Genomic DNA, 26,092 nt, shown 5'->3' with positions numbered 1-26,092 from the left:
AACTATTAACGAGAAAATTAAACTCAATCACCACATATTTAAAGAACATCACTTTTACCTCGTTTAAAGCTTTCGTTTTCTTCTTCTTTGTGGCATTTGCAATCTGTTTGTCCAACTTTGAACCTAGCCTATTTTTTGGACGTCCTCTTGTTTGAATCCTTGGAGGGCTTTGAAGCTCGTTAACGGATTCCAAGTTGGCATCTTCGTGAGAAAAAGAAGATGTCCCATTCCTTTTGGCTTTCAATGATTCCATCTCAACCATGATGTTATCGTACGCACGATACAGAATTGCAGTCAGCTCTTCCGATTCTGATGCAAATTCGCAAATATTTTGCGAACGAAAAACCAATTGGTCAAACCTCTTGCTTCTTGGCTCCAACAGTGGCTCGTTGTGGCTGCTCTTGATGTGTGTGTCTCCTCTTTACCTTCTTGCTCCATCATTCCAGTATATATCTAGGTGACACTTGGCTTACTTGTTCAAAGCTTAACACGCTTAGTGCGTGACGGCACAACATCCCTCTTGACTCGAATAATAAGCATTGACATTTTACCTCGGCTGCTACTGAGTCGTAAGTAACCACAAACTTGTTGAATATTGAGCTGAAAACTTGTTCTCCAACTTCGTATACTGAATAGCCTAGAGCGAAATTTGTTAATCTAGTGATGCAATTCGCCTTTCCTTTGAATTGTGCTTGGACTTCCCTAAACTTTTGATGAGTGTACACATCTTGAAACTGAGCTTCAATGGAGGATTTGGTTGCACACAGTATGACCGTATGAAAATCTGCAGCATCAGATTCTCTCTCTGCTTGCTCCCTGCTTCCGAGGCAATTATCGTATTGTTTGACAAAATGAATAAGCGAGCTGTTCCGGGTAATAAACTTGTTAAAAAATGAATGCATACTCTCGCTCCTTTGTGTGCTTCTCATCCCTGCCCAGAAGTGGTGATCCAGATAGATTGGAACCTATATATGACAGTCTTCATAGAGATCTGCAGAATACACCTAAAAAGAGACTATAAATACACCCGAAAAAAATTCAATTTACACCTCTGCTGCAGATTTTAAACAAACATTACCTGAAAGCCACTTGTTGTCCACAAGACCAAAATTTAGCAGAAAATCATTCCAATTCCTATCAAATGAGTCTTTACTATGAGAGTTGCAAACAATTTGGCTCATTTCTTGTTCAATTTCTGCATGTCCCTTGTACCCGTTTAATTTTCTTGGAATCTTCTTCATGATGTGCCAAATACACTAACGGTAAATTGTTGTTGGCATACAAGCCTCTAAATCCCTTTTCATTGATGTGCATTGATAGGTGAGAAACCCTTTCGGAGCATTTCCTCCCATGCAACGAAGCCAACATTGAAATAACCATTTGAATTATTCAATTTCTTCATTTTTCTTCAAAGAGCATCCAAGAAGTGTTGATTGACCGTGGTGATTCACCCCGACAAAAGAACCACAAACCAAATTATACCTAAAATAAATTACCATAGTGCAGAATTACGTACACCCAAAAAATGATTTTATACACCCAATATACACCTCTGCGGCAGATTCATAAAAAAACATTAATTTAGCATCATAAACAGGGACAGTTTATTACCTGTTTGTATTGTAGGTGGTGTCAAATGAAATAACATCTCCGAAATACTCAAAGATAGCTCTACTTCTTACATCAGCCCAAAAAGCCAACTTAATCGATTGATCCTCCTCGAGTTCAAGCTCAAAAAAGAAATTCTGATTCTTCTCTTTCATTTTTAACAAATATTTTCCGAATTCCTTTGCATCTTCTTGTTCAGAAACATTCCGCACTTCTCTCGTAATGTAATTCCTCACATCCTTTTCAATAAAATTTAACTCGCGGTGACCCCCGGCTGCTGCAACAAATGATTGGTAAGTTTTGCTTGGTCTAATACCAGCCTCCTCGTTATTCTCTATTGTACGACAAATGGACATGCTTAGTTCCCTGTGCTGTTTGAGCATCTCTACTTTAATTGGACAGTAAGGGTGTGAATGATGCAGCACAACCTTTGAAATGATCTAAGCACCAACATTCTTCAATGTGTGTATATAAATTCTTGCTGGACAGTTTAAACCGGCTGTCGAATTTGCATTTTAGATTTCTATTTTCCCTCTCTGCTACATGTAATCAACTGATTCTAATCTCATTTCCCTTCCTATTTGTGCTCTGAACTCTTGTAGAAAAACCTGCAGTCTTGGTGTAGTCCCTGTAAAATTTTCTAGCATCTTCAAGAGTGGTAAAGGTCATTCCAACCTTCGGAACAAACTAGTCATCAACAACACAGAGAGGCTGCAGAATACACCATGTCAAAAACTAAAAATACACCCAATAATGTCTGATCTACACCCGAACGACAACAACTCAACTAAAATAACAAAAAAAGCCATAAACTGTAAATACACCCAGGCTTCCCCTAAAATACACCCAAAAAATTCTGATCTACACCCGAGCGTCTGCTATAAATTGCAGATAATTAATCAAAACTAATGCATTATATTCAATCCATAGATTTATGTTCACGCATTAATTTCACAGTCAATGATCACCAATTATTCAGCTAGACAATCATAGACGAATAACTGCATCAAAATTCAGAGTAATCGTAATTAGCTGAATGTAAATCAAACCTCAGGAACTTCGTTAGATTGAAATTCATAATCCACTTCGCCCTGATTTAGCTGACAATCTGAGGTTGAATCATCCATTATCTTCAAAATGAGTTCAAAATTTGATTTCAGGAACTAGAAAATCGAAAAAAAAAAAACGAAGCTAGAGTTACAGAGAGAGGAACTCACATCAATGACGAAGAACAAACCAGTGATAAAGGAGGGAAAAAGAACGATTGAAAAGGCAGGGAAAGACGCGCGAGAAGGAGAACTATGTACATGTTTTTAGATTTTTAACAATACTATAAGTTATTTTATTTTTCTATTTATCTAATATTCACTAACTATACAAGTATTAGATTAGCAACAGTACATTTATTTAAAATTTTTAAATTAAAAATTACGAAGACATTAATTTCTAATGGGTCATTTAAAAAAAAATCACAAACCATAGCAACGATTTATATTTTGAGCTTGTTAGACGGTTTGGTAAAGTATACTACACAATGGAATGTTATGATGAATTACCCATATCAATTATACCGACTAAATAGAATTGCTCATGTGGCAGAAAACATAAACAAAGCAGTTAGAAATGTTAAATTTTTTAATATTACTGACTTGACAATAATAAATGTGATGATAATGTGAAATTTTAATGCTAGAAAAAAACATGTATAATTATGTTTGATTTTTAAGAGCATTAGAATTATTTTTAAATTAAAAAATTTAAATTAAAAAAATAAATAAACATATATGTATTATTTTAAATTAATGTATTTGTATTTTTTAAATTAAAAATTTTAAATAAATGTATTGTTTCTCATTTTCTACTTGTATAGTTAGTGAATGTTAGATAAATAGAAAAATAAAATAACTGACACTATTGTTAAAAATTAAAAAATATGTACATAGTTGGATATTGATTTTATACTTGTATAATTTGTTATATGTTCATACGTGCCCATAATTTTCACTCTCCAAGATGGTTTCTATATGTACATAAATTATGGGAATCTCTTTGGTTTTGGTCTCTGACTTCGTAAATCATGGGAATTACTCATATTTTATGCTTTTTGGTGTAAAACCAAGTTTGGAGCCACGATTTATGGTCACCAGGAGAATTTAAGTACGGTAGAATGTCGGCGCTTGAATTGTAGCAATCATGGTTTTATATAATTTTTTTAAAATCAGCAGCAAATCCACGATTTATATAAAAAAATAAGAGGGTAAAAATGTTATCCTTTTTTATTTAGGACAATTTGATAAATTTTATACTCACTTAATTTATTTAAATAATTTACCCTCGCTTTAACATCTAAAACAAAATGATGGTTCAGATATTAGGCTGCAATTGTTTCTAAAAAAGATAAGATAAGATACTAAAAATAAAATATAAAATATAAAGACATAAAATTTTGTATTCTTGTATTTTGTTTAGTGATAAATTAGAACAAATTATGAAAATTTAATATATTCTCATTTTTTTATTCAAAAAATTTGAGACGAAAAATATAATAATAAAAAAATATAATTATAAAAAATTAACAAGAATAATGAAAGAAAAAATAAAAATAAGTTATGTCCCTTGTTAGTATCTCCATGTTTTTACTATCAGGATGGACACAAAATACACTAATTTAGTGTTTCTAGACACATTGTCTCTGTTTATATCTTCTCTGTCAAATACAATTTTGTGTCTCTATGTCCCTATCTCAGTATCCTGTCTTTGTAAATAAACGCAGCTTTAATGACTAAATTTTGGCACTAACACAATGAATCCATATATCATTCCTCTAAAGTCTAAAAATAATGGAGGAAGTCCAATATTAAGTAACAATGCTCTTCATAATATCACTTGTAAGTTGTAATGGATTATAAAAATAGATTCTCTCAATTTTTTAAAATTATTTGGTAGAGTGTAATCTCTCATTTTATACTCTTTTAGTGAACCTAAGAAAAAATACATGAGAAAATATATTAAATAATATAAGAATATACTTTATCAAACAATTAAAAAAAATTTGAGAAGATCCACTTTCGAGACTCATACTTTATACTTCTTAGGCTTAATTTGGATAAATAGTTTAATTAAACCCCTTTTGAAAAAATAGTTTAAACAATAAATGTTTATACTAAAAGTAGCTTATAAATAAGTTATTTTATATTTGATTTTTAGTTCTAAAAGTGCTTATTTTAAAAGAAATGTGATAAAAAAATTTTATTATGAGAGGTCATTTTTTTTAACTTTCTACAAGCACTTAAATAGCTTCTTAGAAAGCTACAATTTAATTTTAAAAATTGTACCAGATATTAATACTACTACTTTTCATAAGTCAAAAGCTCAAAAAAATAACTTTTGAAATTTCCCAAACGGGCCAAGTTAAAGTAGACCCGGATCTGATTTTAAAAGGGCACCGGGTCTATTTTAACCCAATCCGAAAGTGACCCGAAATAAACCTGGTTAAATTGGAGTCGAGTCGATGTAAAATTAATATATATAAATTTATAAATTTTATATATTAAAGTAATAAAATTCTACATTTGAAAATTAAATTTAATAAATGTTATATCATCTTTATATCAAAATAAATTATTTTAAAACAAAAATGATATCGTATAATATAAAAAATATTAATTGAAGTATAAAAGTAAAATATGATATTACTATTTTCACTCTAAAATATACATTTTTATTGAAAAAAATAATTTTTGAGTCAGGTTGGGTGACCTAAAGCATAATTCAACCGAAAAATAACACCGAATAAAAATGAAAAACCTGAATTTGATAAAATATACTTCAGATCCAGATCAGATTTTGAATCGAATCGATCTTAAATACCCCTACCTCTTAGTAGAAGAGGCGTTTTTCATTCTTAAAAGAAATTAGAATAAATAGAACCACAATTGATAATTATGCGAAAACAAAAGTGTAGATCAGATGATAATAATTTTAATAAATATAAGAGTAAGAATAAATATAGATACTTATTAGTATATAAGATTATATTAGATATTTTAATTTTAAAAAAATATTTTTATAAGTACTTTCAATTTTAAAAACACTCTTAATTTTTCAAAGTTTAAAAACAATTACCTTTTCGAAAATCCTTAATACACCAAACCTTGTAATTTATGGTTTGTGAAGAGCGAAACTCTCGCGCGATCTAGAATTTTCACAAATAAATTTCTGTTGTAAGTATAGCTTTTAGACCGACAAGAATTCTTTTCTTACAAAAGTTTTGGTTGTCAATTAAGCAAACCCAATAAAATTTATAACTGAAGTATTTAAACCTCGGGTCGTCTCTCAAGGAATTGCAGGGCAGTGTGATTTATTATTGGTTATAGAAAAAAAGTATATTTTTGGGTTTTTTTAATGTATAAGATAAAAAGTAAGAATAGTAAATGGCAAGAAAGTAAATTGTAAAGAATTAATTTAAATAAATAATAAAACTCTTGGCAATGTACAAGGAATTGAAGTCCTATCCTAGTTATCTTTATCAGGTGTGATGAGAATTGGATTTTTGCTCCCACTTTTAATTAACCCTTACTAAATAAAGAAAAGTCAAGTGGACAAATTAATTTGATCCTCAAGTCCTAGTCAACTCCTATGGAGAAACTAGAGTTATTGGACTGCAAATTAACCAGCTAAGAATTCCAATTTCAATCAACAACTGAGTTGATAACTCAAGTGTTATAAATTACTTAACCAAAGCCAAAAGGGGAAAATAAATCTAATTTGAATTGAAATCATTCATAAATAAATTAAAGTAAAATCAAATCTGAAATACCTCAAAATATATTAATTAAGAAAATCATAACATGAATGATCCACGAGCCAAATCTGGAAGATAAATATCAATTAAAGTAATGAAGTAAATAAAACTAGAAAGTAAATTAAAGGAACATTGAACCTGTGATTGAAGAGAAATAATCCTAAACTTGAGAGAAATCCTAATCCTAATCCTAATCCTAAGAGAGAGGAGAAAACCTCTCTCTCTAAAAACTACATCTAAAACCTAAAATTATGAATTATTCAGTTGTTCTACGTCTTTCCTTTGATTCCTCTATTCTCTGGCTTATATTCTGTGTTTCTGGCTTAGATTTGGGCCGAAAAAGGGTCTAGAAATCGCCGGGGGCATTTTTTGCAGATTTTTGTACGTGGCATTTGTCACGCATTCGCGTGGGTCACGCGTTCGCGTCATCTGGGAGTTTTTCTTGTCACGCGTACGCGTCGGTCACGCGTACGCGTCAATTGCATTCTGCTCAAGGCACGTGTCCGCGTCATCCACGCATTCGCGTTGTTGCATTTTTGCGCTAGGCACGCGTTCGCGTCGTCCATGCGTTCGCGTCGCTGCCCTTTTCTTCAAAACTCCATTTTTTGTGCTTTCCTTCTATTTTTGTATGCTTCCTTTTTGTCCTTTGAGCCATTCCTGCCCTATGAGATCTGAAAATACTTAACACACAAATCACTGCATCGAATGATAGTAAAGGGTAATTAAAATTAATATTTTTAAAGCATAGGAAACATGTTTTTCACTTATATCATAAAATAAGGAAGGGAAAGTAAAATCATGCAATTTACATGAATAAGTGGGTGAAGGATTGAATAAATCACTTAAATTGAGCACAAAATACATCATACAATATGGGTTTATCAACCTCCTCATACTTAAACAATAGCATGTCCTCATGCTAAATCCAAGAGAAAGGGTAAAGTTAGAATGGTGGAATCTCATGCAATGCAATCTATTCTAATTGCAAACTACCTACATGAATCATGCAATTTTAATTATCACCCACCTATATATATAGAGCTTACATGTGGTTAATCTAATTCATATTTTCAAGGAATTATATATGTATAGCCAAACCTAAATCATGTTAAAGCACTGTCACAATTGAGTTGGGTTAAAATATTTAATAAGCTTGCAAGACAATTAAACAATTAAGCAGAGATATATGGTGATGAGCTATTGAACCCTCACTGGATTTGTGTTTACTCTCTAGTCACTCAGTGTTTGGGGTTAATCACTCTATTCTTTTCTATTCCTGCTTTCTAAAACTTTGTTCTTCATCTAACCAATCAACAAATATTGAATACAGACATACAAAAATCATGAGGTCTTTTAAAGGTTGTAATGGGCCAAGGTAAGGGTAAGGGTATATATATGAGGCTAAGTGAGCTAACAAAGTGAATCCTTGATTAGTCTAAGATCTCACCTAACATATACATACTTTATAAAAATTCAAAACTATCCTGGTCTTCCCAATTTTTTCCACTTGTGTCACATACTCATGTACCAAATTTATTTTTTGTTTTACTTCCATGTGCATTGATCTCTCTACTAAACTTATTATTAGGGTAATTTTGTCCCTTTATTTATCTATTTATATTATAAAAAGGATTTTTTTAACATAAGCATATATCAATGCACATGGTGTTTTGGTTTAATTTGATTTTACATGAGCATGCTCCCAAAATCCTTATTATCTTATTGAATTAATCCTCTCCTATCAACCCATGTTCCCATGTTCCCATGTTTTCTCACACTTAGTGGATACACAATCTCTATCTTAAGCTAACCAAGGATTCAACTTGGGATTTTTAATTTGTTTTTCTGCTTAAGGCTAGTAATGTGGTTATAGAACAAGAGGGGATTAAAAGCTCAAGGGGGCTAACAAAGGTGATGTAAAAGGTAAGCTTATTTAGGATAAGTGAGAAAAAATTTAAATGATGGCCTCAATCATCTCTTGGTATGTATCTATATTCTATATTGGACATATAGATTAAAACAAAGTAAAGATTACCAGAATAAAAAAGAAGGACGAACACACAAGAATGAAATAATTATGGTTAAATAATATAACCATACAATTAAGCTCAAAAACTCACAGGCTGTGTGTTCTTTGGCTCAAAAACCATATATCAGTTATGTATGTCATGCAAGTAGAAATCAAAGGTTCCCATTATTCTCAATGTGAATCTTAGGGTGGCTCTTAAAATTTTAGTGTTCTTCCTTGAAAAATGTTGTTTAAATTAACCAATCAATCATTTATTGCTATATATATACAGTGTGTGGATTGTTGTGAATCTGTTATATTAAAGTCTTTAGTTTACTCTTTTTTATTTTCAATTAATCCAAGTTATCGTATGCTAAAAGGGTAAACTAAACTAATTAATCCATATATTCTATATCACAACTTAATAACTAAAATTGCAACTAGACTAAACTAAATGTCTAAGATAAGTATATAAACTAAAGTGCAAAATGCAGAAATACTGTAAAAATACAGAAAAATGTGCAAGTACTGAAAGAAAAGATAAGATAAAAATAAAAATAAAAATAAAGATAAAAATATAGAAAAATAATCAAAATAGGATAAAAAAAGAGTGTCTGAAGAGTGGTTCACCAAAATAAAGTATGCCAGAGATGGCGACCTCCCCACACTTAATAAATAGCATCGTCCTCGATGCTCACTCAGGCTAGGTGTGAGAAGTGTCATCTCCGGAAGGATGGGCTGCTGGTGACTCTGTGGTAGGCTGAGGATCTGCAGTCTCGGTAAGTGTAGGAGGAGCTGCCTGCTAAAGCGGAGGCTCTATCTGTAGAGGAATCTCCGGATTTGCAGCCTGGATCTGGTGGGGCTCCTCATGGTGTGGTGCAGCCTGCTCAGGTCCTCCCTGCTCTGCCTGGGCATGTGCCTCCTCCTCATGATCATCCGCCTCTACATCAGAAGGCTCAGAAGCGGTGTCAGGCTCGGAGGGGATGTCGCTGCCAGATCGGATCATCAACTTTAGGTGCTCATAGCGTCGCTTGTGGCGACGCTCCATACGATCCAGGCGTGCGAAGAGGCGGTGCACCAGATGATAAATGGGCTTAGGAGCAGGTGGAGGTGCAGTAGATAGGGCTGGTGCAGCAGTGGACGCAGAAGAGGCAGCTGAAGATGTGGCTGCCTCACCCGAGGCAGTGAGAAAAGGAGGTCTGTACCCTAATGCTAGAAACTTCCTGCTTTGAGGAATGATCTTCTTGCAGTCTGCAGCAGTTGGCTTCTCATCAGCAAGCTCCCAAGGCACGTCGGCTCGGCGGCTTAGCTGGGTGATCAGATAAGGGAAAGGGAGAGTGCCTCTGACATGGACCCTGGCCATATAATACCTAATGAAACGTGGAAGATACAGGTCCTTACCCTCTATCACTGATGAGCGGATAATTTATACGCTTTTTGGCATTGTTTTTAGTATGTTTTTAGTAGAATCTAGTTACTTTTAGGGATGTTTTCATTAGTTTTTATGTTAAATTCACATTTCTGGACTTTACTATGAGTTTGTGTGTTTTTCTGTGATTTCAGGTATTTTCTGGCTGAAATTGAGGGACTTGAGCAAAAATCAGATTCAGAGGTTGAAGAAGGACTGCTGATTGCTATTGGATTCTGACCTTCCTGCACTCAAAGTGGATTATCTGGAGCTACAGAACTCAAAATGGCGCGCTTCCAATTGCATTGGAAAGTAGACATCTAGGGCTTTCCAGCAATATATAATAGTCCATACTTTGGCCGAGTTTAGAGGATGTAAAAGGGTGTTGAATGCCAGTTCTACGCTGCTGTCTGGAGTTAAACGCCAGAAACACGTCACAAACCAGAGTTGAACGCCAGAAATACGTTACAACCTGGCGTTCAACTCCAGAAAGAGCCTCTGCACGTGTAACATTCAAGCTCAGCCCAAGCACACACCAAGTGGGCCCCGGAAGTGGATTTATACATCAATTACTTACTTCTGTAAACCCTAGTAACTAGTTTAGTATAAATAGGACTTTTTACTATTGTATTTGACATCCTGGATTGTATTTTTGATCCTGTGATCACGTTTTGGGGGCTGGCCATTCGGCCATGCCTGGACCTTTCACTTATGTATTTTCAACGGTAGAGTTTCTGCACTCCATAGATTAAGGTGTGGAGCTCTGCTGTTCCTCAAAGATTAATGCAAAGTACTACTGTTTTTCTATTCAATTCAACTTATTCCACTTCTAAGATATCCATTTGCACTTCAACCTGAATGTGATGAACGTGACAATCATCATCATTCCCTATGAACACGTGCCTGACAACCACATCCGTTCTACCTTAGATTGAATGAGTATCTCTTGGATCTCTTAATCAGAATCTTCGTGGTATAAGCTAGATTGATGGCGGTATTCATGAGAGTTTGGAAAGTATAAACCTTGTATGTGGTATTCCGAGTAGGACTCTGGGATTGAATGACTGTGACGAACTTCAAACTCGCGAGTGCTGGGCGTAGTGACAGACGCAAAAGGAGGGTGAATCCTATTCCAATATGATCGAGAACCTCAGATGATTAGCCGTGCTGTGACAGAGCATTTGGACCATTTTCACAAGAGGATAGGATGCAGCCATTGGCAAGGGTGACGCCTCCAGACGATTAGCCATGCAGTGACAGCGCATCGGACCATTTTCCAGAGAGGATCAAAAGTAGCCATTGACAACGGTGATGTCCTTACATAAAGCCAGCCATAGAAAGGAGTAAGACTGATTGGATGAAGACAGCAGGAAAGCAGAGGTTTAGAGGGACGAAAGCATCTCCATGCATTTATCTGAAATTCTCACCAAGGATTTACATAAGTATTTCTATCCCTATTTTATTATTAATATTCGAAAACTCCATAACCATTCTATATCCGCCTGACTGAGATTTACAAGATGACCATAGCTTGCTTCATACCAACAATCTCTGTGGGATTGACCCTTACTCGCGTAAGGTTTATTACTTGGACGACCCAGTGCACTTGCTGGTTAGTTGTGCGAAGTTGTGATAAAAAGTTGAGATTACAATTGAGCGTACCATGTTGATGGCGCCATTGATGATCACAATTTCGTGCACCAAGTTTTTGGCGCCGTTGCCGGGGATTGTTCGAGTTTGGACAACTGACGGTTCATCTTGTTGCTCAGATTGGGTAACTTTCTTTTTGTTTTCTTTTCAAAAAGTTTTCAAAAATCTTTCAAAAATCTTTCAAAAATTTTCTCCTTTGTTTTCGAAAAAAAAATGTTTTCAAAAATATATTTTTCTTCTGAATTTTTAAGAATGAATTCTAGAGTTTCATGAAGCATGTTGAAGCATGGCTGGCTATAAAGCCATGTCTAAATTCTTTTGGACTGAGGTTTTGGCCTAAAATTGAATGAATTACTCCCATATTCATGCTAAAGCTTGACTGGCTATTAAGCCATGACTAACCCTCAGATTGGAGCTTTAGACTAAGATTGTAAGATTTCTGGAATTCATATTAAAAATTTTGGAATCCTTATTTTTATTTTTCAAATAATTTTCGAAAAATCCAAAAAAAAAAAAATCATAAATTCATAAAAATCAAAAATATTTCATGTCTCTTGTTTGAGTCTTGAGTCAAGTTGAAGGTTTGGTGTCAATTGCATGTTCATCTTGCATTTTTCGAAAAATTCATGCATTCATGGTGTTCTTCATGATCTTCAAGTTGTTCTTGGTAAGTCTTCTTGTTTGATCTTGATGTTTTCTCGTTTTGCATCTTTTCTTGTTTTTCATGTGCATTTTTGCATTCATAGTGTCTAAACATGAAAGATTTCTAAGTTTGGTGTCTTGCATGTTTTCTTTGCATATAAAAATTTTCAAAAATAAGTCTTGATGTTCATCATGACATTCAAAGTGTTCTTGGTGTTCATCTTGACATTCATAGTGTTCTTGCATTCATCACATACTTTGATCCATAACTTTCATGCATTGCATCATTTTTCATGTTTTTCTCTCTCATCATAAAAATTCAAAAAATAAAAAAAATATATCTTTCCCTTTTTCTCTCTTAAAATTTCAAAATTTGGATTGACTTTTTCAAAAATTTTTAAAATCTAGTTGTTTTTATGAGTCAAATCAAATTTTCAATTTAAAAAAAAATCTTATCTTTTTCAAAATCTTTTTCAAAAATCAAATCTTTTTCAATTTTCTTAGTTATTTTCGAAAATTTCAAAAATATTTTTCAAAAATCTTTTTCTTATCTTTATCACATAATTTTCGAAAATAACATCATCAATTAATGTTTGGATTCAAAAATTTCAAGTTTGTTACTTACTTGTTAAGAAAGATTCAAACTTTAAGTTCTAGAATCATATCTTGTGATTTCTTATAAATCAAGTCATTAATTGTGATTTTAAAAATCAAATCTTTTTCAAAACCAATTTCAATCATATCTTTTCAAAAATTTCTTCTTATCTTATCTTTTTCAAAAATTTGATTTTAAAATATCTTTTCTAACTTCTTATCTTCTCATCTTTTCAAAATTGATTTTCAAATTTGTTTCATCTAACTAACTAACTTTTTGTTTGTTTCTTATCTTTTTCAAAACTACCTAACTAACTCTCTCTCTCTAATTTTCGAAAATATCTCCCCTCTTTTTCAAATTTTCTTTTTAATTAACTAATTATTTTAATTTTTGATTTTAATTTTCGAAAACTAACCTTTTTTTCAAAAACTATTTTCGAAAATCACTAACCCTTTTTCAAAAATAATTTTCGAAAATCCCTCTCCCTCATCTCCTTCTAATTATTTATTCATCTACTAACACTTCTCTTCATCTCACATCACTGCTCCTATCCTTACCCTGGTGTTTGGATTCTTCATTCTGCTTCACCCCTATTCCTTTTCTTCTTCTACTAACAATAAGGAACCTCTTTACTGTGACATAGAGGATTCCTCTTCTTTTCTTGTTCTCTTCTCTTTCTTATGAGCAGGAGCAAGGAAAAAGGCATTCTTGTTGAAGCTGATCCAGAACCTGAAAGGACTCTGAAGAGGAAACTAAGAGAAGCTAAATTACAATAATCCAGAGACAACCTTATTGAAAATTTTGAACAAGTAAAGGAGATGGCAGCCGAACCCAACAACAATAATGCAAGGAGAATGCTTGGTGACTTTACTGCACCTAATTCCAATTTACATGGAAGAAGCATCTCCATTCTTGCCATTGGAGCAAACAACTTTGAGTTGAAACCTCAATTAGTTTCTCTGATGCAGCAGAACTGCAAGTTTCATGGACTTTCATCTGAAGATCCTTTTCAGTTCTTAACTGAATTCCTGTAGATATGTGATACTGTTAAGACTAATGGAGTAGATCCTGAAGTCTACAGGCTCATGCTTTTCCCTTTTGCTGTGAGAGACAGAGCTAGAATATGGTTGGACTCTCAACCTAAGGATAGCCTGAACTCTTGGGATAAGCTGGTCAAGGCTTTCTTAGCCAAGTTCTTTCTTCCTCAAAAGCTGAGTAAGCTTAGAGTGGATGTTCAAACCTTCAGACAGAAAGAAGGTGAATCCCTTTATGAAGCTTGGGAGTGATACAAAGAACTGACCAAAAGGTGTCCTTCTGACATGCTTTCAGAATGGACCATCTTGGACATATTCTATGATGGTCTGTCTGAATTAGCTAAAATGTCATTGGATACCTCTGCAGGTGGATCCATTCACCTAAAGAAAATGCCTGCAGAAGCTCAAGAACTCATTGACATGGTTGCTAATAACCAGTTCATGTACACTTCTGAGAGGAATCCTGTGAGTAATGGGATGCCTATGAAGAAGGGAGTTCTTGAAATTGATACTCTGAATGCTATATTGGCTCAGAATAAAATATTGACTCAGCAAGTCAATATGATTTCTCAGAGTCTGAATGGAATGCAAGCTGCATCCAACAGTACTCAAGAGGCATCTTCTGGAGAAGAAGATTATGATCCTGAAAATCCTGCAATAGCAGAGGTGAATTACATGGGTGAACCATATGGAAACACCTATAATCTCTCATGGAGAAATCACCCAAATCTCTCATGGAAGGATCAACAAAAGCCTCAACAAGGCTTTAATAATGGTGGAAGAAATAGGTTTAACAATAATAAACCTTTTCCATCATCCACTCAGCAACAGACAGAGAACTCTGAACAAAATACCTCTAATTTAGAAAACTTAGTCTCTGATCTATCTAAGGACACTGTGAATTTCATGAATGAAACAAGGTCATCCATTAGAAATTTGGAGGCACAAGTGGGCCAGCTGAGTAAAAGGATCACTGAAATCCCTCCTAGTACTCTCTCAAGCAATATAGAAGAAAATCCAAAAGGAGAGTGCAAGGCCATTGACATGATCACCATGGCCGAACCTGTAAGGGAAGGAGAGGACGTAAATCCCAGTGAGGAAGACCTCCTGGGACGTCCAGTGATCAATAAGGAGTTTTCCTTTGAGGAACCAAAGGAATCTGAGACTCATCTAGAGACCATAGAGATTCCATTGAACCCCCTTATGCCCTTCATGAGCTCTGATGAGTATTCCTCTTCTGAAGAGAATGAGGATGTTACTGAAGAGCAAGTTACCAAGTACCTTGGTGCAATCATGAAGCTGAATGCCAAATTATTTGGTATTGAAACTTGGGAAGATGAACCTCCCTTGTTCACCAATGAACTAAGTGATCTGGATCAACTGACATTGCCTCAGAAGAAATAGGATCCTGGAAAGTTCGTAATACCTTGTACCGTAGGCAACATGATCTTTGAAAAGGCTCTGTGTGACCTTGGTTCAGGGATAAACCTCATGCTCCTCTCCGTAATAGAGAAACTAGGAATCTTTGGGGTGCAAGCTATTAAAGTCTCATTAGAGATGGCAGACAATTCAAGAAAACAGACTTATGGACAAGTAGAGGACGTGTTAGTAAAGGTTGAAGGCCTTTACATCCCTACTGATTTCATAGTCCTAGATACTGGGAAGGATGAGGATGAATTCATCATCCTTGGAAGACCCTTCCTAGCTACAGCAAGAGCTGTGATTGATGTGGACAGAGGAGAATTGATCCTTCAATTAAATGAAGACAACCTTGTGTTTAAAACCCACGGATCTCTCTCTGTACCAATAGAGAGGAAGCATAAAAAGCTTCTCTCACTGTAGAGTCAACCAGAGCCCCCACAGTCAAACTTTAAGTTTGGTGTTGAACTCCCATATCCAAACTCTAAGTTTGGTGTTGGGGAGTCTCAACAATGCTCTGAACATCTGTGAGGCTCCATGAGAGCCCACTGTCAAGCTATTGACATTAAAGAAGCGCTTGTTGGGAGGCAACCCAATTTTTATCTAATTTTATTTTTCTTGTTCTTTCATGTTTTATTAGGTTCATGATCATGTGGAGTCACAAAATAAATATAAAAAGTGAAAACGGAATAAAAAACGGCAGAAGAAAAATCACACCCTGGAGGAGGATCTCACTGGCGTTTAAATGCCAGTAAGAAGCATCTGGCTGACGTTCAACGCCAGAACAGAGCATGGTTCTGGCGCTGAATGCCCAAAATGGGTAGCATCTGGGCGTTTGAACACCAGAATTGCACCCTGGAGAAGAGCTGGCGCTGAACGCCCAGAACAAGCATGGTTCTGGCGTTCAACGCCAGAAATGGGCAACAAATGGGCGTTCAACGCCCAGAACAAGCACCAATCTGGCGCTGAATGCCCAGAGTTGTGTGCAAGGGCATTTTGCATGCCCAATTTGGTGCAAGGTTGTAAATCCTTAAACACCTCAGGATCTGTGGACCCTACAGGATCACCTCAGGATCTGTGGACCTCATAGGATCCCCACCTACCTCCACTCACTTATTCTCACCCCTCTTTCACACAATCCCATAAACACTCTTTTCCAAAACTCTTCACCAATCACCTCAATCTCTATTCCCTATCACCACTTCACCACTCACATCCACCCACTCTTTCCCATAAACCTACCTCATAAACACCACCGACCTTCAAAATTCAAAATCAATTTCCCACCCAAACCCACCCTAATGGCCGAAACACATCTCTCTCTCCCTCTCCTCCGTTTCTTCTTCTTCTTCATCTATTCTTTCTTTTCTTGCTCGAGGGCGAGCAAAAATTTTAAGTTTGGTGTGGTAAAAGCATAAGCTTGTTTTTTTTCCATTACCATTGATGGCACCTAAGACCGGAGAATCCTCTAGAAAAGGAAAAGGGAAGACAAAAGCTTCCACCTCCGAGTCATGGGAGATAGAAAGATTCATCTCCAAAGCTCATCAAGACCACTTTTATAATGTTGTGGCCAAGAAGAAGGTGATCCCTGAGGTCCCTTTCAAGCTCAAGAAGAATGAGTATCCGGAGATCCGACATGAAATCCAAAGAAGAGGTTGGGAAGTTCTAACAAAACCCATCCAACAAGTCGGCATCCTAATGGTTCAAGAGTTCTATGCCAATGCATGGATCACTAGGAACTATGATCAAAGTAAGAACCCGGACCCAAAGAATTATCTCACCATGGTTCGGGGGAAATACTTAGATTTTAGTCCGGAAAATGTGAGGTTGGCATTTAACTTGCCTATGATGCAAGGAGATGCACGCCCCTACACTAGAACGGTCAACTTTAATCAAAGGTTGGACTAAGTCCTCATGGACATATGTGTGGAAGGAGCTCAATGGAAGATTGACTCCAAAGGCAAGCTGGTTCAATTAAGAAGACTGGACCTCAAGCCTGTGGCTAGAGGATGGTTGGAGTTCATCCAACGCTCTATTATCCCCACCAGCAACCGATCTGAAGTTACTGTGGATCGGGCCATCATGATTCATAGCATCATGATTGGAGAGGAAGTAGAAGTTCATGAAGTTATCTCCCTTGAAATCTACAAAATAGCCGAAAAGCCCTCCCCTGGGGCAAGGCTAGCTTTTCCTTATCTTATTTGCCATCTATGTTACTCAGCTGGAGCTTTCATAGAAGGAGACATTCCCATTGAGGAAGAGAAGCCCATCACTAAGAAAAGGATGGAGCAAGCAAGAGAGCCCATTCATGGATCTCAAGAGATGCATGAAGCTCATCACCATGAGATCCCAGAGATGCCTCAAATGCATTTTCCTCTACAAAACTATTGGGAGCAAATCAATACCTCCCTAGGAGAATTAAGTTCCAACATGGGACAATTAAGGGTGGAACATCAAGAGCACTCCATCATCCTTCATGAAATAAGAGAAGATCAAAAAGCAATGAGGGAGGAGCAACAAAGACAACGAAGAGACATAGAAGAGCTCAAGGACATCATTGGTTCCTCAAGAAGGAAACGCCACCATCACTAAGGTGGACTCATTCCTTGTTCTTACATTCTCTGTTTTTCGTTTTCTCTATGTTAAGTGCTTATCCATGTTTGTGTCTTCATTACATGATCATTAGTATTTAGTAACTTTGTCTTAAAGTTATGAATATCCTATGAATCCATCACCTCTCTTAAATGAAAACTGTTTTAATTCAAAAGAACAAGAAGTACATGAGTTTCGAATTTATCCTTGAACTTAGTTTAATTATATTGATGTGGTGACAATGCTTCTTGTTTTCTGAATGAATGCTTTAACAGTGCATATGTCTTTTGAAGTTGTTGTTTAAGAATGTTAAATATGTTGGCTCTTGAAAGAATGATGATAAGGAGACATGTTATTTGATAATCTGAAAAATCATAAAAATGATTCTTGAAGCAAGAAAAAGCAGCAAAGAACAAAGCTTGCAGAAAAAAAAAAAGAAAAAAAAAATAGCGAAAAAAAAAATAGAAAGAAATAGAAAAAGCAAGCAGAAAAAGCCAAAAGCTCTTAAAACCAAGAGGCAAGAGCAAAAAGCCAATAACCCTTAAAACCAAAAGGCAAGGGCAACAAAAAGGATCCCAAGGCTTTGAGCATCAGTGGATAGGAGGGCCTAAAGGAATAAAATCCTGGCCTAAGCGGCTAAACCAAGCTGTCCCTAACCATGTGCTTGTGGCGTGAAGGTGTCAAGTGAAAACTTGAGACTGAGCGGTTAAAGTCAAGGTCCAAAGCAAAAAAAGAGTGTGCTTCCAACAGTACTCAAGAGGCATCTTCTGAAGAAGAGGCTTATGATGCTGAGAACCCTGCAATAGCAGAGGTGAATTACTTAGGTGAACCTTATGGAAACACCTATAACCCATCATGGAGAAACCATCCAAATTTCTCATGGAAGGAGCAACAAAAGCCTCAACAAGGCTTTAACAATGGTGGAAGAAACAGGTTTAGCAATAGCAAGCCTTTTCCATCATCCACCCAGCAACAGACAGAGAATTCTGAGCAGAATCCATCTAGCTTAGCAAATTTAGTCTCTGATCTATCTAAGGCCACCGTGAATTTCATGAATGAAACAAGGTCCTCCATTAGAAATTTGGAAGCACAAGTGGGCCAGTTGAGTAAAAGAGTCACTGAAATCCCCCTTAGTACTCTCCCAAGCAATACAGAAGAAAATCCAAAAGGAGAGTGCAAGGCCATTGAAATGACCATCATGGCTGAAACCACAAAAGAGGAAGAGGACGTGAATCCCAAGGAGGAAGACCTCCTGGGACGTCCAGTGATCAATAAGGAGTTTCCCTCTGAGGAACCAAAGGAGTATGAGGCTCAACTAGAGACCATAGAGATTCCATTAAACCTCCTTATGCCATTCATGAGCTCTGATGAGTATTCCTCTTCTGAAGAGAATGAGGATGTTACTAAGGAGCAAGTTACCAAGTACCTTGGTGCAATCATGAAGCTGAATACCAAATTATTTGGTATTGAGACTTGGGAAGATGAACCTCCCTTGTTCACCAATGAACTAAGTGATCTGGATCAACTGACATTGCCTTAGAAGAAACAGGATCCTAGAAAGTTCCTAATACCTTGTACCATAGGCACCATGATCTTTGAAAAGGCTCTGTGTGACCTTGGTTCAGGGATAAACCTCATGCCCCTCTCTGTAATAGAGAAACTGAGAATCTTTGGGGTGCAAGCTGCTAAAATCACATTAGAGATGACAGATAACTCAAGAAAAGAGGCTTATGGACAAGTAGAGGACATATTAGTAAAGGTTGAAGGCCTTTACATCCCTGCTGATTTCATAATCCTAGATACTGGGAAGGATGAGGATGAATCTATCATCCTTGGAAGACCCTCCCTAGCCACAGCAAGAGCTGTGATTGATGTTAACAGAGGTGAACTAGTCCTTCAATTGAATGAGGACTCCCTTGTGTTTAAAACTCAAGGACATCCTTCTGTAAACATGGAAAAGAGGCACAGTAAGCTTCTCTCAAAACAGAGTCAACCAGAGCCCCCACAGTCAAACTCTAAGTTTGGTGTTGGGAGGCCACAACCAAACTCTAAGTTTGGTGTTGAACTCCCACATCCAAACTCTAAGTTTGGTGTTGGGGAGTCTCAACAATGCTCTGAACATCTGTGAGGCTCCATGAGAGCCCACTGTCAAGCTATTGACATTAAAGAAGCGCTTGTTGGGAGGCAACCCAATTTTTATTTAATTATATTTTTATTAGTTATATGTCTTTATAGGTTCATGATCATGTGGAGTCACAAAATAAATATAAAAATTGAAAACGGAATCAAAAACAGCAGAAGAAAAATCACACCCTGGAGGAGGATCTCACTGGTGTTTAAACGCCAGTAAGGAGCATCTGTCTGGCGTTCGACGCCAGAACAGAGCATGTTTCTGCCGTTGAACGCCAGAAACAAGCAGCATCCTAGTGTTCAGACGCCAGAAATGCACAGTGAAGAAAAGCTGGCGCTGAACGCCAGAAACAAGCATCTGGCTGGCGTTCAACGCCAGAAATATGCTGCATCTGGGCGTTGAACGCCCAGAACAAGCATCAATTCGGCGTTTAAACGCCAGAATTGCATGCAAAGGCATTTTACATGCCTAATGGGTGCAGGGATGCAAATCCTTGACACCTCAGGATCTGTGGACCCCACAGGATCAACTCAGTATCTGTGGACCCCACAGGATCCCCACCCACCACCGCTCACTCTCTTCCCTCTTCTCCATATTCCTCTCTTTCCAATAAACACTCTTCCCCAAAACTCTTCACCAATCACCTCAATATCTCTTCCCTATCACCACTTCACCACTCACATCATCCACTCTTCCCCATAAACCTACCTCATAAACTCCACCTACCTTCAAAATTCAAAATCAATTTCCCACCCAAAACCCACCCTTATGGCCGAACCTTACCCCCCCTCCCTTCCCTATATATAGCCCTCCATTCTTCCTCATTTTCACACAACACAACCCTCTCTTCTCCTTCTTGGCCGAATCCATCTCTCCCTCCTCTCCTCCATATTTTCTTCTTCTTCTTCATCTATTCTTTCTTCTCTTGCTCGAGGGTGAGCAATATTTTAAGTTTGGTGTGGTAAAAGCATAAGCTTTTTGTTTTTCCATTACCATTGATGGCACCCAAGACCGGAGAATCCTCTAGAAAAGGGAAAGGAAAGACAAAAACTTCCACCTCCGAGTCATGGGAGATGGAAAGATTCATCTCCAAAGCTCATCAAGACCACTTCTATGATGTTGTGGCCAAGAAGAAGGTGATCCCCGAGGTCCCTTTCAAACTCAAGAGAAATGAGTATCTGGAGATCCGACATGAGATCCATAGAAGAGGTTGGGAAGTTCTAACAAACCCCATCCAACAAGTCGGAACTCTAATGGTTCAAGAGTTCTATGCTAATGCATGGATCACAAGGAACCATGATCAAAGTAAGAACCTGAACCCAAAGAATTATCTCACCATGGTTCGGGGGAATTACTTAGATTTTAGTCCGGAAAATGTAAGGTTGGCATTCAACTTGCCAATGATGGAAGAGAACGCACGCCCCTACACAAGGAGAGTCAACTTTGATCAAAGGTTGGACCAAGTCCTCATGGACATATGTGTGGAAGGAGCTCAATGGAAGATTGACTCAAAAGGCAAACCGGTTCAACTGAGAAGACTGGACCTTAAGCCTGTAGCTAGAGGATGGTTGGAGTTCATTCAACGCTCAATCATTCCCACTAGCAACCGGTCTGAAGTTACTATAGACCGGGCCATCATGATCCATAGCATCATGATTGGAGAAGAGGTGGAGGTTCATGAGATTATACCTCAAGAACTCTACAAGGTGGCTGACAAGTCCTCCACTATGGCAAGGTTAGCTTTTCCTCACCTCATTTGCCATCTATGCAATTCGGCCGGGATTGACATAGAAGGAGACATTCCCATTGAGGAAGAGAAGCCCATCACTAAGAAAAGGATGGAGCAAGCAAGAGAGCCCATTCATGGATCTCAAGAAATGCATGAAGCTCATCACCATGAGATCCTGGAGATGCCTCAAATGCATCTTCCTCCACAAAACTATTGGGAGCAAATCAACACCTCCCTAGGAGAATTAAGTTCCAACATGGGACAACTAAGGGTGGAACATCAAGAGCACTCCATCATCCTTCATGAAATTAGAGAAGATCAAAAAGCAATGAGGGAGGAGCAACAAAGACAAGGAAGAGACATAGAAGAGCTCAAGGACATCATTGGTTCCTCAAGAAGGAAACGCCACCATCACTAAGGTGGACTCATTCCTTGTTCTTACATTCTCTGTTTTTCGTTTTCTTTATGTTAAGTGATTATCCATATTTGTGTCTTATTACATCATCATTAGTATTTAGTAACTTTGTCTTAAAGTTATGAATGTCCTATGAATCCATCACCTCTCTTAAATGAAAAATGTTTTAATTCAAAAGAACAAGAAGTACATGAGTTTCGAATTTATCCTTGAACTTAGTTTAATTACTTTGATCTGGTGACAATACTTTTTGTTTTCTGAATGAATGCTTGAACAGTGCATATGTCTTTTGAAGTTGTTGTTTAAGAATGTTAAATATGTTGGCTCTTGAAAGAATGATGACAAGGAAACATGTTATTTGATAATCTGAAAAATCATAAAATTGATTCTTGAAGCAAGAAAAAGCAGTGAATACAAAAGCTTGCAGAAAAAAAAATTAGGCAAAAATAAAAGAAAAAAAATAGAAAAAAAAATATAGAAAAAGAAAAGCAAGCAGAAAAAGCCAAAAGCTCTTAAAACCAAGAGGCAAGAGCAAAAAAGCCAATAGCCCTTAAAACCAAAAGGCAAGGGTAATAAAAAGGATCCCAAGGCTTTGAGCATCAGTGGATAGGAGGGCCTAAAGGAATAAAATCCTGGTCTAAGCGGCTAAACCAAGCTGTCCCTAACCATGTGCTTGTGGCATGAAGGTGTCAAGTGAAAACTTGAGACTGAGCGGTTAAAGTCAAGGTCTAAAGCAAAAAAAGAGTGTACTTAAGAACCCTGGATACCTCTAATTGGGGACTTTAGCAAAGCTGAGTCACAATCTGAAAAGGTTCACCCAGTTATGTGTCTGTGGCATTTATGTATCCGGTGGTAATACTGGAAAACAAAGTGCTTAGGGCCACGGCCAAGACTCATAAAGTAGCTGTGTTCAAGAATCAACATACTGAACTAGGAGAATCAATAACACTATTTGAACTCAGTTCCTATAGATGCCAATCATTCTGAACTTCAATGGATGAAGTGAGATTCCAAAACTATTCAAGAGGCAAAAAGCTACAAGTCCCGCTCATCTGATTGGAGCTATGTTTCATTGATGGTTTGGAATTTATAGTATATTCTCTTCTTTTTATCCTATTTGATTTTCAGTTTCTTGGGGACAAGCAACAATTTAAGTTTGGTGTTGTGATGAGCGGATAATTTATACGCTTTTTGGCATTGTTTTTAGTATGTTTTTAGTAGAATCTAGTTACTTGTAGGGATGTTTTTATTAGTTTTTATGTTAAATTCACATTTCTGGACTTTACTATGAGTTTGTGTGTTTTTCTATGATTTCAGGTATTTTCTGGCTGAAATTGAGGGACTTGAGCAAAAATCAGATTCAGAGGTAGAAGAAGGACTGCTGATGCTGTTTGATTCTGACCTCCCTGCACTCAAAGTGGATTTTCTGGAGCTACAGAACTCAACATGGCGCACTTTCAATTGCGTTGGAAATTAGACATCCAGGACTTTCCAGAAATATATAATAGTCCATACTTTGGCCGAGTTTAGATGACGTAAAAGGGCGTTGAACGCTAGTTCTACGCTGCTGTCTGGAGTTAAACGCCAGAAACACGTCACAAACCAGAGTTGAACGCCAGAAACACGTTACAACCTGGCGTTCAACTCCAGAAAGAGCCTCTGCACGTGAAAAGCTAAAGCTCAGCCCAAGCACACACCAAGTGGGCCCCGGAAGTGGATTTATGCATCAATTACTTACTTCTGTAAACCCTAGTAGCTAGTTTAGTATAAATTGGACTTTTTACTATTGTATTAGACATCTTTGGATCATCCTGGATTGTATTTTTGATCCTATGATCTCGTTTTGGGGGCTGGCCATTCGGCCATGCCTGAACCTTAATCACTTATGTATTTTCAACGGTAGAGTTTCTACACTCCATAGATTAAGGTGTGGAGCTCTGCTGTTCCTCAAAGATTAATGCAAAGTACTACTGTTTTTCTATTCAACTCAACTTATTCCGCTTCTAAAATATTCATTCGCACTTCAACATGAATGTGATGATCGTGACAGTCATCATCATTCCCCTATGAACGCGTGCCCGACAACCACTTCCGTTCTACCTTCGATTGAATGAATATCTCTTGGATATCTAATACAGGGGACCGAGTCCGAGTTATTAGTGTCTTCGTGGTATAAGTTAGAACCCATGGATGGCCATTCCTGAGATTCGGAAAGTCTAAACCTTGGCTGTGGTATTCCGAGTAGGATCTGGGAAGGGATAGCTGTGACGAACTTCAAACTCGTGAGTGCTGGGCATAGTGACAGACGCAAAAGGAGGGTGAATCCTATTCCAGTATGATCGAGAACCTCAGATGATTAGCCGTGCCGTGACAGAGCATTTGGACCTTTTTCACAAGAGGATGGGATGTAGCCATTGACAACGGTGATGCCCTTACATAAAGCTTGCCATGGAAAGGAGTAGGACTGATTGGATGAAGACAGCATGAAAGCAGAGGTTCAGAGGAACGAAAGCATCTCTACACGCTTATCTGAAATTCTCACCAATGATTTACATAAGTATTTCTATCCTATTTTATGTTTTATTTATCTTTTAATTATCAAATCTCCATAACTATCTGAATCCGCCTGATTGAGATTTACAAGGTGACCATAGCTTGCTTCATACCAACAATCTCCGTGGGATCGACTCTTACTCACGTAAGGTTTTATTACTTGGACGACCCAGTGCACTTGTTGGTTAGTTGTGCGAAGTTGTGAAGTTATGTTTGGACCATGGTATGGTGCACCAGTTATTGGCGCCATTGCCAGGGAGAGAATGAACAACAAATTTTACAACCTCAGAGTAACAATTTCGCATACCACATACCATGGTGGGTTGTCTCCCACCTAGCACTTTTAGTTAAAGTCCTTAAGTTGGACATTTGGTGAGCTTCCTGCTATGGTGGCTTGTGCTTGAATTCATCCAAAAATCTCCACTACTGTTTGGAATGCCAATAGCCTCTGGAGTCCCAAACTAGGCATGTAAAGCCTGTGAGTAAATTCAAACAGGTTCTTAGGTTCCCGGGTTGTTTAATATCAGAATAGATTCCAGGATCCCAAACCTTGCTTTTATATCCGCCTTTGTCTTGATTTATATTTTTCCAGCCGGGCAGTTTGGAAGTTGCATTCTCACCAAGATGGCTAATCATTCTCCGAGACCCATTCAATCGAACTCGAAACCAATCCTTACACTTCAGATTGAAGCGTGAAACCTTATTGAATCTTGCATACCAGCCTTGAGCACGAACCATTTCCTTTTTACTCTTAAAGCCGCAAAGAGCTCTAAGCTGACCATCTGTTTCAAGTAAACCATATTCAAGTGGAAAAGTAAAGATAAAAGCTAAGGATTTTACCCACTTGAAGTTTGTATTGGGAGGTAATGGCCTTGGGATAGGTGTTTCTAGTGGTTTTGCAAGCTCTACTCCCTTGTATTCTTCTGTGAATTCTTCCACTTCTTTGTAAATTTCTTCAATCTCAACCACATCTTGATCCAAGTCTTCGATATCTTCCTCATCACTCAAGTCATAAGTTGGAGGTTGCGAAAAATCTACCTCTGCATCATCTTCGTATTCACTTGGGAAAGATTCTTCCATCTCAAAGAATTCACTTGCGGATGCAAGTTCATTACTAGGAGAATTAGACTCGTGGTCATTATTATCAAGGAAACTTGCTTGTTGAGTTATTCCGTCTAATTCTTCATAAGATTCATGCTTTGGAGGTTGTGCACTATCCTCCTTACCATCAATTGTAAATTTCTTGACGGAATTCTCCTCAATTCTGGATTTCCATGGAGGTTCAGCATCTCCTAAGTCTTCAACCGATTCTTCTTCTTCGATAATTTCAGCTTCCTCCACTTGTTCCAGTACAAAGTCATGCTCCATACTGTCCAGTGGTGTTTCTAGTATCTCCTTCATGCTGCGTTCTTCATTAGTTTGTCCACATGAAGCCATGGGGTTCCTTGAGTGTCCGAACGTCAGAAAGGTAGTCTATTTATCGCTTTATTCAATTGGTAAAGTA

At 37.2% G+C, this 26,092-nt stretch overlaps 1 protein-coding gene and 1 non-coding gene across 2 annotated transcripts in view; both read right to left on the bottom strand.

The window, feature by feature from the left end:
- Positions 1-2,587: 2,587 nt before the first annotated feature.
- Positions 2,588-26,092, bottom strand: part of LOC148580218 (uncharacterized) — a 41,290-nt gene continuing 17,785 nt past the window's right edge. The window contains exon 2 of the mRNA XM_088491819.1: positions 2,588-2,609. Within this exon, the coding sequence (XP_088347945.1) occupies positions 2,588-2,609 (22 nt within the window). The remainder of the gene's footprint in view (positions 2,610-26,092) is intronic.
- Positions 13,933-14,040, bottom strand: LOC148580219 (small nucleolar RNA R71). Its single transcript, XR_015895080.1, has one exon. It is a non-coding gene; the product is annotated as a small nucleolar RNA R71 (small nucleolar RNA).

The sequence above is a fragment of the Arachis ipaensis genome, chromosome B10 (genome assembly GCF_059453495.1).
Source record: "Arachis ipaensis isolate K30076 ecotype BB chromosome B10, ASM5945349v1, whole genome shotgun sequence".
NCBI classification, from domain to species: Eukaryota; Viridiplantae; Streptophyta; class Magnoliopsida; order Fabales; family Fabaceae; genus Arachis; species Arachis ipaensis.
This window is presented reverse-complemented; position numbering and strand designations above follow the sequence as displayed.